Source organism: Rissa tridactyla, chromosome 2, assembly GCF_028500815.1.
Source record: "Rissa tridactyla isolate bRisTri1 chromosome 2, bRisTri1.patW.cur.20221130, whole genome shotgun sequence".
In the NCBI taxonomy this organism is placed as follows: domain Eukaryota; kingdom Metazoa; phylum Chordata; class Aves; order Charadriiformes; family Laridae; genus Rissa; species Rissa tridactyla.
The window spans coordinates 6,160,510-6,174,922 of record NC_071467.1 but is presented as its reverse complement, the minus strand read 5'-3'; the positions used below and the strand labels follow the sequence as shown (position 1 = coordinate 6,174,922).

Below are 14,413 nucleotides of genomic sequence, written 5' to 3'. Positions count from 1 at the left end.
TAGGGAAGACAGTCTGGATTAGTCCTGCCTCAGGCAAAGGCAAACCCATCCGTGGGATTGCTTTTGCCCAAGGACCTGGGTGCACTTGGTGGGTGATGCGGAAGGATGGGGAAGTCCGATGTGTACCTCATGGGGATCTGATTTTGGGCGAGAATAGCCAATGAATCAGATTGTGTGCTGTTAATTGCTAAGTAACACTGTCACTGTATGTCCTCATTGCTATAATTGCTATCAGTTGTACTACAAGTAAGGCACAGGGATGATGGGATAAGAACTGACCTCAGCAGCTGGCGCCCAGCAGTTTCCTCAAGATCTACATCTTCAGCCCACGGACTGCGTGCATGAGCCACACCGGGTGCACCAGTCACAAGCTCCGAAAAATACAGCATGCAACAGACCAGCACCACCCAGCATCTCACCTGCCCTGAGAGACTGTTCTAACAGATGGAGCCCAAAGCCGTGGATTAAAAGAACTCAATGGACACTTTGGAGGGATGGCCCATAAACTAAGGGCATTATATCTGCATGAATATATATGTATATATATATATATGACAGGGGAAAGTGGTGGCAATTCATTGGAACCTGCTGGACATGGCATAGATGGTATGGAATAAGGGGTGGATAATGTCCTGGTTCCGGCGGGGATAGGGTTAATTTTTCCTGGTATTCCATGCCATGTGAGCCATGCCCACCCTGAGCTGCCGGGGGAGGGGGCAGGAAGTCGCCACTCAAAGCGGGCTGGGGCGTCCCGGGTCCGGTCGGTGAGCGGCGGGGAGCGGCGGTTCCGTAATCGTGTTCGTATATTCCTCTATCCGTGTTATTGTTGTTGTTTGCCTGTTCCCTTTGCTGTTCTGTTAAACTGCCTTTGTCTCAACCCAAGAGTCTTGCCTTTTCTTCCGATTCTTCCTGTATCAGGAAGGCCCGAGCAAGCGGCACGTGGCTCTTTGTTGCCGTCTGAGGCTAAACCACGACACTGTGCCATGGCACAGCAAAGCTTCATTCTTCTGCCCCACCTCCCAGAAACGTCGTAGCTGCATCGAGTCCTGCCTGTATGGGTACAACACTGAGGATGAAGAGCAGAGTAGCTGGTGTCCACACGAATAGCCAGCTTCACCATCACTGCATATGTGCAGCCCTTGCTGGTGACCACTGTGTCTGTGTACCTACTGTCTGAAGACAGTGATCCCTTACAAATCTCCGCAGCTATTCACGGATTTTCCCCTTGCCTCTCAGGGGCTCCCCAAGGAGACGATGAGAGGGACAATACGGACTGCCAAGTGCAAAGGGAGGGCAAAACGCCCATCACACAGGCATCACAAAAACGGTTTCGTCCGTGTCCCCCCCCCCAAGGACATCGGTCTAATGTGCTCGTTCTGCAGGTTCAACAGCCTGGACACTCCAATTTCCTCCTGCTACCACATGTTTTAGTGGGCAAATATAAATAGTCCCAGGGATATTATAATTAGCTGGTGAGTCACTGGCATCTCTGGAATGCGAACCCTGTGCTGCAAACCGCAGGACACTGGAGACAGGCTGACAGTTAAACCCAGCCACGGCAGTCTATAATTGTAGGGTACTAGTTTTACAACTAGAGCCTCTATCGTAAAATGCCCAAACATCCTTTATAGAGCTACAGAAAAACACAGGGGTCATAAATACGCTGGCATATTGCTCATTTGCACGTGGATGTTTCTGAGATGGGGAAGAGAGTTAGAGGCTGAGGTCAATCTGTGGTACAACCCATAATGCAATTTCTGCTGTTGCTCAAACATACAGCCTGTGCGACTACTTAGGAGTTAGAGTCAGGGCTTTTATGTTCCCTCCTTGCCCCATTAACACCATCAAGTGTGGGAAGTATAATGTGATGTAGTGGTTGGAAGTATCCCTCCGCAGGGTTAATTTTTCTTAGCACTTTATGGAAATCATTGCAAGTCTGTCTTTACTTCTGTGGCAGTTTTCCTCCAAAACCAGCAGTCAGTATCTGTTGAGGAGCACTATCTCCTCTGGTAGATAATGTTGAGGACTGGAGCTCAGCCCGTTTTTAATTCTAGGGATCATCCAGATTTCTGCAACCAAATACCACATCCCGCAGGTCTAATTTAAAATACAAATAATTCAAATGTGAGGTTTTAAAACCTCAAGAAGTATAATTAATTTTCAATAAATTTCATGGGTTTTGTCGATGCAATACAAAGGTTCATAAAAATACACAAGGGGCACATCTTCAGGGTGCCAAATGTTACCATTGTTTTTTCCTTCCTGGTGATGATTAATAGTAGGCCATGGTCCTTTGTTAAATGCTGACGGAACCAAAATGACAATTCAGCAAAAGATGAGGTATTAAACATTACTAACTAACTGTGGTTTTATTTCTAATACTTCAGGGCAGATGAGTTAAACCCTCTTTTGTCTTCATTCTTCTACTTGATAAAAAGAAACACCACGGTACCCCTAAGGGTGCTGTAAGAACATTGTTTGAATTATCATTAAGTATTGCTTTAAAAAATCAGACTTTCTGGAAGAGAAACAGTGTTTATCCTGGTATTCTAACCAGATTTCTTGCTTTCTTTCAAAATTCCCCGTCTGATTTGCAATGCATGCAGCAACATTTATATTCTGCATTTATACGTTATGAACTGTTAAGCAGATGCTGTTTCACTTCACTGCCAAAATTTGTATCAGAAGTAGAGTTAAGCTGCCTATATGTTCTTACCTCATGCAATCCTATTTCACTGTGACAGCTCTTACCGAATGCTACAGCTAGTGGTTTTTTATTTAAATACTATGATACCAGAGGGTCGTAGAGTACAATCCTCTGCTATGGGAGGGCTCGTGACTGTCCATCACTGTTTATTTGTCTCCATTACTACTTCCCCGTTGTTCCAGTACAGCTGGAACAGTTCTCTGACAGCTTGAAACCTTCTTCTCACATCTTGAATGTATCTCTTAGACAGCTGATACCCATTTCTTCTCATGATCATTGTCCTTTAGCTTGAGTGATTCCCCTATCTCCCTTCCACTATTCCCCTGATCTATTTGCAGAAAGCAATAGTATCTCCCCTTTCCACCTGCACACTGCAAGATTAACCAAAACCCAGTTTTTTAATCTCCTGTTTGAAAATAGTCTCTCTGGCTCCTGAACACGCTAATAGCTCCTCGAGGCTGAATCCATCTTTCCTGAGCTAAGGAGGTCTGAGCACACTTTTCTAGATAAGCAGTAACCAAAGCCCTGTCCACTCTCATGAATTCTTCCCTATCTCCACAAGACCTACGTCACCTTGTCCAATAATGTCCTTTGCCTTTTCCCCAGCTGTACAGCACTGTGACTTACAAACACCTGCTGACCAAGACACCATCAGTTTCCAGAGTATGAGTTTATAGCACAAAGTCCTGCTATTGATCCGTAAGTACAACAACAAGCCTTTTAAACTAATAGTCCCAAGTCAGTTGGAAAAACCTCCCAGGTTTTTGAGGTCAACCAGTTCCTCCTTCAAGGATATTGGGATCAAAATCTATATAGCGGTAACTCACAGAGAAGGTTAGACCTAAAACTGAACCCTGAGGAGGCCCACCACTGTCTGCCCTCTGGCCTGTTATTCCCTTTCCTAGAAACTTCATCATTATCTCCCTGCTAGCCAATTTCTGGCTCCCTTTACAACAACTTGTATTAATCTCTACCCTTTTTCACTTTGACAGTAATTTTCAATACAGCACTCAACAAATGCTTGCTGAAGTCCAGATAGATGAGATTTACTTAGTTCTGTTTGTCTAAAGAAAAAAACAAAAAACTCCTGTCATTTAAAAGGAAAGATCAGTTTGAGCTGTTGGCTCTCTTCCAGCTCATAATGTGCTTTTTGACGCAGTTATTCACTTCATTATGCATGGAGCGACACTCCTCACCCCTACTCTCAGCCCCCGACTTAAAATTCCATACGCCTTCCACCTCTCAGTCACACCACTGGTTCCCTTCATCTCCCAGACTTTGTACTTTTATAGCTCATCTTGTGATTTAGCTTCTATCTTTTCTTCTACTAACCCAGCGTGACTCAGTTCACATTCACTTAGCTGCAGACACAGTCCTATAGGTAGGAGGTCATGCTATAACTTATTTGCAGGTAGGGTATACAAGGAAGGGCTCGCATTGGTGATGTTCTGTGTGAAACAATGGCCTGTGCTGCCTGCCACTGCATTTCACCCATTAAAAATATACAAAAAAAAAAGGAAAAAACAGAAAGACTTTTGTCCCTCTTAGCTCCAGTTCTGATATCTTGCCACTGTCTGAGAGAGGGAAGAGGTTTTTAATCTGAGAAGCTTTTTAATACAATCTTCCCTGTCCCCAAAATGAGGTTTAAGGCAACTTCCACTCCATGGGGCAGCACTTTGCATCCATCTGGAAATATGCTTGCGCAAGATGTAGCTCTGAAGTTCTGTGTTAGGAGCCTACTGGGCAAGGATCAATTCTGGTTGTCATTAAGCTTCCAAGTAGAGCACAGGATAGAGGTGTTAACTTCAAACCCTTGAACACAGGAGGACCTGGGTAGCAGAGGAACAGCCTCCCTCCAAGGCTGTCATCGGTGAATCCGCAGAAATTCCAGAACCAAACCGCTCTGATGAGTGTGAGGGAGCAGGAGGCAGGCTGCTCCTCAAAACTGAAGTGCAGTCCTCTTGGGGCAGAATAGAAAAGCCTTTCAGCAACAACTAACAGCACGATGCATCCTTTTGGAAGAAGAAACACAGCTCACTAACCCAACAGAAATTTTCCAGTTACTTTAGCTGGGGCAAGGCAATGATTCTCTGTTGGAATTGGACCCAAGGCCCAGAGTCTCCAGAAAATGCTACAGAGAATGTAAGGAGTATATAAGGAATGGAACAGCATTTTGGTCCTATACTAATCCATCTCCAGCAACACAATGACCCTTAGCAGACAATATCCAATCAATTTTTTCCAGAGAAGAGACATACATTTTCCTAATCACCAGGAACAGGAAGAGAAAGTAATTGTTGTTGTTGTCCCACCATAGAGGTGCAATCAGGAGCCTTCTACAAATTCTCCTGTATTGGTGGAGAGGGACCAGATATGTCACTTTAATTAAATACTAATAAAAATCCCGTCATTAAGTCACTGCATGGCATGGTAGATGTTTACACTTTACAGTGAACAGAGGTTCCCCAGGTCAAATAAATGACAGCCCTATCAGTCCTGCCAGGGGAACAGACGTTGCAATAAATGAAATTCTCTTTAGATATTAGGGAAAAAAAATAATTCAGTGTGATAGTGACCAAACTGGAACTGTTGCCCAGAGGATCTGTGGAATGTCCATATTTGGAGATACTCAAAACTCAACTGTAGGAGGTCCTGAACAACCTATTTTAACTTGAAAGTGAACTTAACTTTGAAGTAGGCCCTGCTTTGGGTAGGAGGTTGGGTGATTTCCACAGGACACTCCCAGCCTGAACTAGTTTACAGATCTAAACCAGCAAAGGCATCTTCTAAGTTAAAATGCTGAATGTTGACTTACTTTCTATGAGGGAAGTGGAAATTGAAGATAAAAGGAAAAACAAGCCAAAAACTTTACAGAAGAGCATAAGTATATGTGTATACATATATAAATACACATGCATATATGCATCTGCACCTCACTCTACTCAAAAGTTTTGCTCCAGACCTGAAGTAGGATTCTTGTCCTGAAGTGGGATTCTTGTCCTTTACACTGCTTAACAGAAGATATCTTTTTGAAGTCAGATAAAAGCATAGAGTCTATTAATTAGCACTTGAATTAAAATTCAGTTTAACATGAACTAGACATAGGCAGCCATTTGCAACTCCATTCTTCTGGAAAGGATCACACAGAAGATGATCATCCTAGGAGGAACACAATCCTCCTACACTTTTTGAGCATCAGCTTCCACTGCAAATCGGTTCACTCAGAATCAGTACAGCATTTGTGCAGCCCAGTGACAGAAGGACTGCCAGAACAGGTTAATGCAAGACCTAGCAATAGACAGCAGTTGAAAATGGGTGTTTGGGGTTTATGAGTTTGGGTTTAACAACCAGAAAAGGTGTTACCACCCAGCATTATCACAAGCTTAGATGTAACCAGGCTGCAGCCAAAATAAGCTGCCTACAGCCGGCACAGTTGGAACTGATATTTTGTGCAGGCAGTGAAAATTCCCCAATGAAAAAACTCCGAGCGAGTAGCAGAGCTGTCAAACCTTGACCATTTCTACTCATAATAAAGTCACAGAAGAGCCTCCAGCTTCCCATTGCAGTGACTTATGTTCTTGGGTCAGTCACAGATACTCCCAGTACATCCTTGATGGGCAGGTTTTCTCTGACAACAGCTCAAACAGTCGGGGCGGGAGGGCTAGAAAAGAGGTGCAGCCTGCACATATATCTGACAGATTAAGTCCTTCATCTGGCTGGAAAGATACATCATAACTCACAGAAAAGCAGAGATATCACCAGACTGGCTTTCCTTTCGATTTTTAACCAGTGGTTCAGAAAAGACGGTTCTTCTTGGGACTTCTTATCTTTTCTTTGTTTTGTTTTGTTTGTTTGTTTTTTTCTTATATACACATATATGAGCATTCCTTCAGTGGTAATTACCATTGTGCTTGGACGTCCCACAACAATCACAGATCAAATTAATGGACATTAAAACTCACCAAATGTGGAGTGGTAAAAAAAAAAAGTAATCTCCAAGACTTATTGCATTCTTCTATCTACTACACTAAGCTCCGTTGGCTTTATAATTTGCTGTCTTATCAAAAGAAAGCTCATGATTAATTTGCTGTCGACGGTCAACAGATAACTCTTTTCCAGCCCTGCAGTTTCTAATGTAATTCTCCACCACTGAATATGCGTTGGATTAAGAAAATGCCAACTAGGAAAGGTGTAATGAATCAGAACATTACACTAGAAACATACACTTATCCTATGTCAATTCCCAGATGTACAACAGAAAAGTGTGTCTCTTTACCTGGAATCTCATCAGTCCCCCCATTGGTGTGTTTGAATCGATCTCCTTCCACGTGGACATTTGGACACAGGACATCTGAAAAGCAAAAGAACCAGTACAAAATTATCACAGGTAAACACATCATTTTGGAAGCTATAGAACTAACAAAGGCTGTTCTCATGGGTTTTGTCCAACACTTGCTAATGGTCCCACAGTAATAATTCAGTTCCCTCTCTCTGCACACCCCAAATACCCTTCCTCTATTCTGTCCCCTAACCACATTCTGGGCAAGAGACCCAATACACTACGTCTGGTTTCGAGCCACTTTTTGATGACTGGCCAGCCAAGAAGCTAAAGAGAATAGGCGACCACAGCCTTTCCCTCAGTTAGGACATCCCTCTGGGCTTTTCTCTTTTATTAGTCTTTAAATCTGAATGAAAGTCAAAAATAATTAAGAAAATCAAAAATAAGATTTCACTCCCGTGTTTGTTGGAGGGAAATTTGTGAAGGCCCAGCTGACATTGGGGTGCTATTCAGACTTTTCAGAAAGGACGGTTCCTGCTCAGAAAAACCTCAAACCTAAAGTGCTAAAACAGGAAAGGGAATCCAGAGCATAGAAGGATGAAGTGACTTTAGTCCCACCAAGGTCCCATCGCAGGCCAGTGTCAGAGACAAAAAGCGAAGCCCACTCTCCTATCTTTTTCTGTATTACTTGCAATTCCCCTGTTAACAGTCCTCCAGGACCATGACTATTTATGTGTCTGCTCCTTGAGTTTGTTCAAGCAGAAAGCAGTGTTAAGTGTGACTAAAGCTTTGAAGAATATTCACCCCTACACCCAATTTTCAAAAAAGTCATGAAAATACCCAGCCTTTGTCACCCATTTCTCATGCTCCCAATTAGTGTCAACACAATCTCAGGTAAATGCTTCTCCGCAGAGAACTCTCTACCCATCCACCTCTTTCCAGCTGTATCTCTGAAGTAACATTTATTTATGCTTTGTTTTCCCAGATCGATAGGTAATTGCACGCTTGTAAACAACAGGGACAGGTAGCTCAAGGAATCAGTTTAATGAGAATATAAAACTGAACCCCTGACTTTTCACTGCTCGCACTGCCCCACATTTCTGTCCTCTCTCTGATTTAAAGAACAGCCAGGTGAGGACGGCTGCGTCCCATTCCTTCATTTGCCCAGTTTTACACGTGATAATACACATATTCTCTGCAGCTGCAGTCCTCATCTTGCTGCATATGGTATTTAGCATCATCTCCATCTGGTCTTCAGCACATTGTTCCTTCAGTATCACTAATTGTTGTGCTTGTAAAGGAGCAGCAAGGGCCAAATGCTCCCTAGGGGATGGGGAGCCAGGAGTTGAAGGTGACCCAAGCCCAGGCTCACAGGGCTCTGAAGAATTTCTACAGCAGGCCTACCTTGAATTGTATGTGAAGCTACACCCAAAATTATGAGGTAAAAATGACTTTTCAGAGGACTATGCTAGCAGGCCCCATACCTCTCCTCCTGTTTCCTGACTCCCAGTAAAAAAATCCAATACTCCACAATGTTTGCTTAAACCCAGCAATGAAATCGGATATTTTTCCTGCTTTATTGTGCTAATGAATTTATGTTCCAGATTATCAGCTGCAGATGGGGCACTCACAGCTCAGTAGAAAAAAAAGGGACTGTAAAAGCGACTGCCAGCAGCCCAAACGGCCAACGCCGCAATCAAAAGTAGTCAAATGCTTTCAGCCACCCCTTTGCTGAAGCAGTGGGGAGGTCAGAGCGCGGTTGCTCATGTAAGTGTGTATCATCCAGGGCATTTCAGATTTTCTTTGGACCGTCTTTAGGGCTGCTGCTTCTACAGATAAAATTCAGAGTAGTCACGTTTTTTCCCACCACCGCACCAGGAACCAATACTGATCGATGCACAGGGTCACTCTCTGTAAGTTTTAGCCAGAGGTCTCTTGTGCTCCCTGATGCCTGTTGGTTTGAAGGCTGTGATACTTCACTCAAACCTGCTTATGTCTTAAGATCAGACAGGCAAAACCATGTGGTAAGCTCCCCTCCATCAGAGGCCTGCACAACTTCCCAACACAATAGGGAACCTCTCCCTTCTAGGAGAACTTTAAAAGCTGAAAAACTTTTAAACCATTAAGACTTGCAAGAACCAAAGTTAGGCCACCTCTATTCCCATTCAAGATTAAGCTGTATTGCAAAGCTTTGTTTAGAAGTGTCAGAAGCCCTATGCAGATGTTACACTGATCCTTTAAATTTTGTCTTTGACAACAACGAATGCTCTTTTGGTTACAGGCACTGAGTCAGTGCAGTAAACAGCACTTCTGAGCCCCAGTCTCGGAACTGGAAGATGTGTGGCTATGCGGTAAAATAGGGAACATAAGAAATCAAAACGAGCAAAATTTCCCCAAATATAGAGTAAACAAATGGAAGGCACAAATAAAATCACAAAAATGTCATTCACCTCTGCTGCCCAGGACTCCTGAGAGATACACAGGGGAGAATAAAACATCTCAGACACAGCAAGGTGCCTCCTAATGCAACAAGGAGGTAATGTCTGAATTATAAATATATAAATTATCACTCCAATATTTTATGATATCACATACCCTCCACCAGGTCCAATTAGAAAGAACCATGGCTTCCTAGCAGGGAAGTATGAGCTAGCAAAATCTTCCTGGGTTTAACTCCTATTTTGGAACCAGGACTATACAACAAACTCATGGTCTTGGCTTTGGTGCAGAACCGTCTTGCCACAAAAAATAGAAACGGCAATGTTACTAATATTATTCTCTTCTTCCAGATCTGACCTTTAAATCTCTTACTACCTCTTAAAGAACTGTGGCCCCACTGTGGCCTTCATTTTACAAATGTCCTGTGCTCCTTTTGGCTTCTCCCTTCCTGCCTGCATCTAAAGCACAAGCATAAACAGCCCACAGGGGAAAGAAAATGATTGCAATGCTCAGTTTCCAGCCGCAGAATAATTCACAGCAGTTATGCACAAAAGAGGTTAGTGCTTTAGCATCCAAGTTAGCAGCACGGCTACTCCTGTCCAAAGGAGCAGTGTGCCAGACCAACAGCACATCCATCCGTCCCAACCAGCGATCACGTCTCATTGCTGCACCCAAGGGTGCATTGATAGGAAAGGCAAAACAAAAGTCGTTCCTCTCCTTTGGAGCCTTTCCGTGAGATCCCTGGTATAGACAAACATTTTAACATCAGATTGTTTGTGCCTATTCTTTCTGCCACTGCCAGGCCAAACTTTGAGCAAACACTCGCAGCATTTGCAGCAATGAGCATCCACTGCAAACGTCAGAAAGAGTAATAAAAATCTACACTGCAGCTACATCTCTACTTATGTGTAAACATTCATAGATCTGCAAAAGAGAATACAACACTGACTGACCTGAGCTTTCAGCCAGTGGTCCTTGCTAGGTCCTCTCTGGCCATGTTATTCAAATCTACATGAGCTTGCAGTTGCTTTTGAACACAGATTGCTTAAAAATACTTGCTTGTCCTCAACTTTATGTAATAATCTGTCATTCCTTTGCTTTATCCATAAATTTTATCAGCAAAGATTTTACATTTATGTCCATGTGACTCACGGAAATTTTTAATAGCAGCAGAACTGCTATATATGCCTTTTACAGTTGCTCTAGAAATGATGACTTTCCACTGACACCTGCTACATGATATCAGTCAGCTCTTAATCCATTGTAGAGTGTTACTTGTTAATGCAAATGTCATTCAACAGGCAATAACAATGCCTAAGAACAAATGTATTTTATCTAGGTAGTTACCATATCAACCAAACTGTAACTCTCCACAGAAAGAAATTAGTTTTGTTTGAGATGACCTCTTTCTCATAAAATTATAATCCTTGAATAGGAATGCATAATAATTCGCATTCTGTAACACTTTATTCACTGACTTCAACGTCAATTATTATTTTTTTGCAAGTGAGATCAGGCAAACTGGTCTATAGCTATACATATGAATCATTTTTTAATAGCAATACATTAAAATAATTTCCAAGTCCCATAATTAGTGTTGTACTAGGAAGATATATGTTTTCCTGGGTACCTTTCTTCTCTTTTACTATTGTTATGCTCTAGTAGTCCAAACTTGCCAAAAGACAACTGTATGTTTTTTTAGGATGGCTGGTGAATTTCTTCTAGAGTGACTTGCTCCTTACAACCAGAAGGTCCACCCAGGGCTGTGACTTGAAACCTCGTTTCCTACCTCTAGAGGCAGATGCCTCAGCAGATGACTTGCTCAATGTAGGATAACCGTTTCCTTCTTGCAGCCTCCTTTTTCACAGATCTCCAAATTGTTCAGAACACTTTGCGTATCACACACCAGTGAGAAAACAGAGAATCCAGTTCAGCCTCACACAAGCCTTGGTGCTGACTCCAGGACAACAGTTTTCTACCTGCCCAGCTCCTGGGTAGATCTTTGCAGACAACCACAGGCACTCAGAACTGACAGGAGACGAGCGTATTATGTTCAGTACTCTATTTTTCCACCCTGATCCCTGTCCTCCCTCGCTCCAGCCTGTAAGGTCCTCTGGAACATAGGGGCATTTAATAAGATGTCTGCTGCAGGAGCTGCTTAAGCACAAATGAGTAACAACAGAAAATATTTAGAAATAATATCATAGTTATAGTGACCATTGAATCTCCAAGAGAAATGGACACTGTATATCTCTCAAAGAGGCATTAAAGCATTTCCAAGCATCGGGGACATTTGCTTATGGAAAATGTATCCTGAATGCTTTCAAAAGATGCTCATACATCTTATACTGACTGTACACCTGGTATTGATCATTGGTTATAGGACTAGCATTTACAAAGCTTAGCTTTCACACAAAAAGACTACTCTCCCTAGATTTCTGCTCCAGTCAAAAAAAAAAAAAAAAAAAAAACAAAAAAAACCCAACTCTGGTCACTTAGAGAAGTGGTGATTTAGAGAATAAACATAGACAGAAGCACTTCAAATTACCCCAAAGGGCTTTGTATTCTCCAGCAAGAATACATTTTCAGGAGATGCCCTTTAGTCACAGTCAGATTGTGATCTTTGCAATACATCATTTCAGAGGGAACACACCAAGAACAGATGCAATACATGGGGCACAGAGAAACTCTTACCTAATCTGAGCTATTTTAGCACCCTCTACAGCTGTCTTGGACACCAGTTTTAGAATGGGATGCACCACTCTTTGAAGATGTCTCTCGCTGCATTGAATATTGACTGAGCTTGAATATCCCTTTTGCAATAGACACTCCACTTTAAAGCAGGTAGAGTTAGATGAGGCAATTCCCATCATAAAAATGCTTAAGAATCTGAAGTAAATGGGACACTCTGTCCTGCTTCATGTGACTGTGAAATCCTGTTCTGAGTCCTGCTTATCACTGAATAGGCTGACTTGGTATCTCTGAGCTTCTTGGGTCAAGGAAGCACAATGTAGTTTTCTGAAAATGATCTAACTGCAGATAGATAACACCCTTTTCTTTAAGCAAATCATAATAAGATCTGTTTGATGATAATGAGTGATTTAAGCCTCACTTAAAAGAGACGGTACATCTTACGAAGTATATGCACTGTGAGAGACATGTCAGCAGAGCATGTCAGCTCAGGAACTTTCACTAGCATTAAATTAGCATTAATAACATATTGACATGAAACTGTAATAATGGGGCTGTGAGTTTGGAAAAGAACAATGTGAATGATCTGATAGTTTAAGTCTCTTTGCCTCCAAGCCATTTCAAAGGAAAGTCAAGGGAAAGGAATAGAAAAAAAAGGGAAAGAGGAGAAGAAAGAGAGAAAGAAAGAGAGAAAGAGAAAGAGAGAAAGAAAGAGAGAAAGAAAGAGAGAAAGAAAGAGAGAAAGAGAGAAAGAAAGAGAGAAGAGAGAAAGAGAGAAAGAGAGAAAGAGAGAAAGAGAGAAAGAAAGAGAGAAAGAAAGAGAGAAAGAGAGAAAGAAAGAGAGAAGAAAGAGAGAAAGAAAGAAAGAAAGAGAGAAAGAAAGAAAGAGAGAAAGAAAGAGAGAAAGAGAGAAAGAAAGAGAGAAAGAAAGAGAGAAAGAAAGACAGAAAGAAAGAAAGAAAGAGAGAAAGAAAGAAAGAGAGAAAGAGAGAAAGAAAGAGAGAAAGAGAGAAGAGAGAGAAAGAGAGAAAGAAAGAGAGAAAGAAAGAAGGAAAGAAGGAAAGAAAGAAGGAAAGAAGGAAAGAAGGAAAGAAGGAAAGAAGGAAAGAAGGAAAGAAAGAAAGAAAGAAAGAAAGAAAGAAAGAAAGAAAGAGAGGAAGGGAGGAAGGGAAGAGAAAGAGAGAAAGAGAGAGAGAAAGAGAGAAAGAGAGAGAAAGAAAGAGGGAAGGAAGGAAGGAAGGAAGGAAGGAAGGAAGGAAGGAAGGAAGGAAGGAAGGAAGGAAGGAAGGAAGGAAGGAAGGAAGGAAGGAAGGAAAAAGAGAGAAAGCGAGAGAAAGAAAGAGAGAAAGCAAGAGAAAGAAAGAGAGAAAGCGAGAAAGAGAGAAAGAAAGAGAGAAAAAGAAATAAAGAACAAAGAAAAAACAAAGAAAAAGAAAAAACAAGAGAGAGAAAGGAGAGAAAGCAAGAGGGAGAGGAAAAGGAAAAGAGGGGAAAAAAAGGAAAGGGAAAGGGAAGGGCAAAGGCAAAGGCAAAGGGAAAAGGACCGGTTAGACACAGCAAGACTCATTTAGGGTCTATAAACATACAAATGGAGAAATGACTTTTCACTGTAGTGGGCTATTAAGTCTGCCAAACTCCCCCTTGAAACTGAAGTGAGACAGATTGAAACCATATGGCACTTTTTCCTTTCTGACATTTCCTTTTTCTACCTCTGGACTAGCTTATATGAGAAGGACACGAGGCTCTCCATCTGCTGAGAACCTCAGATCCAGCCTGTGCATACGTCTGCCTTGGAGCCAGACTCAAGGGGCAGGTAAGATGGGGAGGAACAGCACAGCCCACAGCACCGCAGGAGCTCACACCGCTGGACCATGGTGCTCCCCCCTCACCCCACAAGTTTATGAATCTCCATTTCTATTTGTACCATAGGAAGAGCAAAATTATTGGAAGAAATGCCTTCTCCATGAGTCCAACCTGAGTAGCTTTTTCCTAAAACACCCCTTTGAAGGCAACTCCCTCACTTGGAAGGTTTGGTTAAAGTCACAGCATCGTATCTGTTATAGCGATCCCTGGCCAGGACCAGTGTGATCCTGCTGCCCCTTAAGGCTTTCTATTGAGAAACCTTCCCTTTAAAGTGCTAAACACAAACACCAGTTGCCAGCGCTCCATCCTTTTGTCCTTAGGACTCTGCTAAAACAGTTTCTTCATTTTCATTTTTATTCTTTCAAGAATAAGTAAGCCCTCAGCTGCCAAGGGCTCCTCCAGGGACTTGTGTATAATGAATGCTGAACACGTGT

At 42.4% G+C, this 14,413-nt stretch overlaps 1 protein-coding gene across 2 annotated transcripts in view; it reads right to left on the bottom strand.

Moving 5' to 3' along the window:
- Nucleotides 1–14,413, bottom strand: part of COL22A1 (collagen type XXII alpha 1 chain) — a 252,829-nt gene that overhangs the window by 174,048 nt on the left and 64,368 nt on the right. For both annotated transcript variants that reach the window (XM_054193253.1, XM_054193252.1), the window contains exon 4: nucleotides 6,984–7,058. In XM_054193253.1, the coding sequence (XP_054049228.1) occupies nucleotides 6,984–7,058 (75 nt within the window). The remainder of the gene's footprint in view (nucleotides 1–6,983; nucleotides 7,059–14,413) is intronic.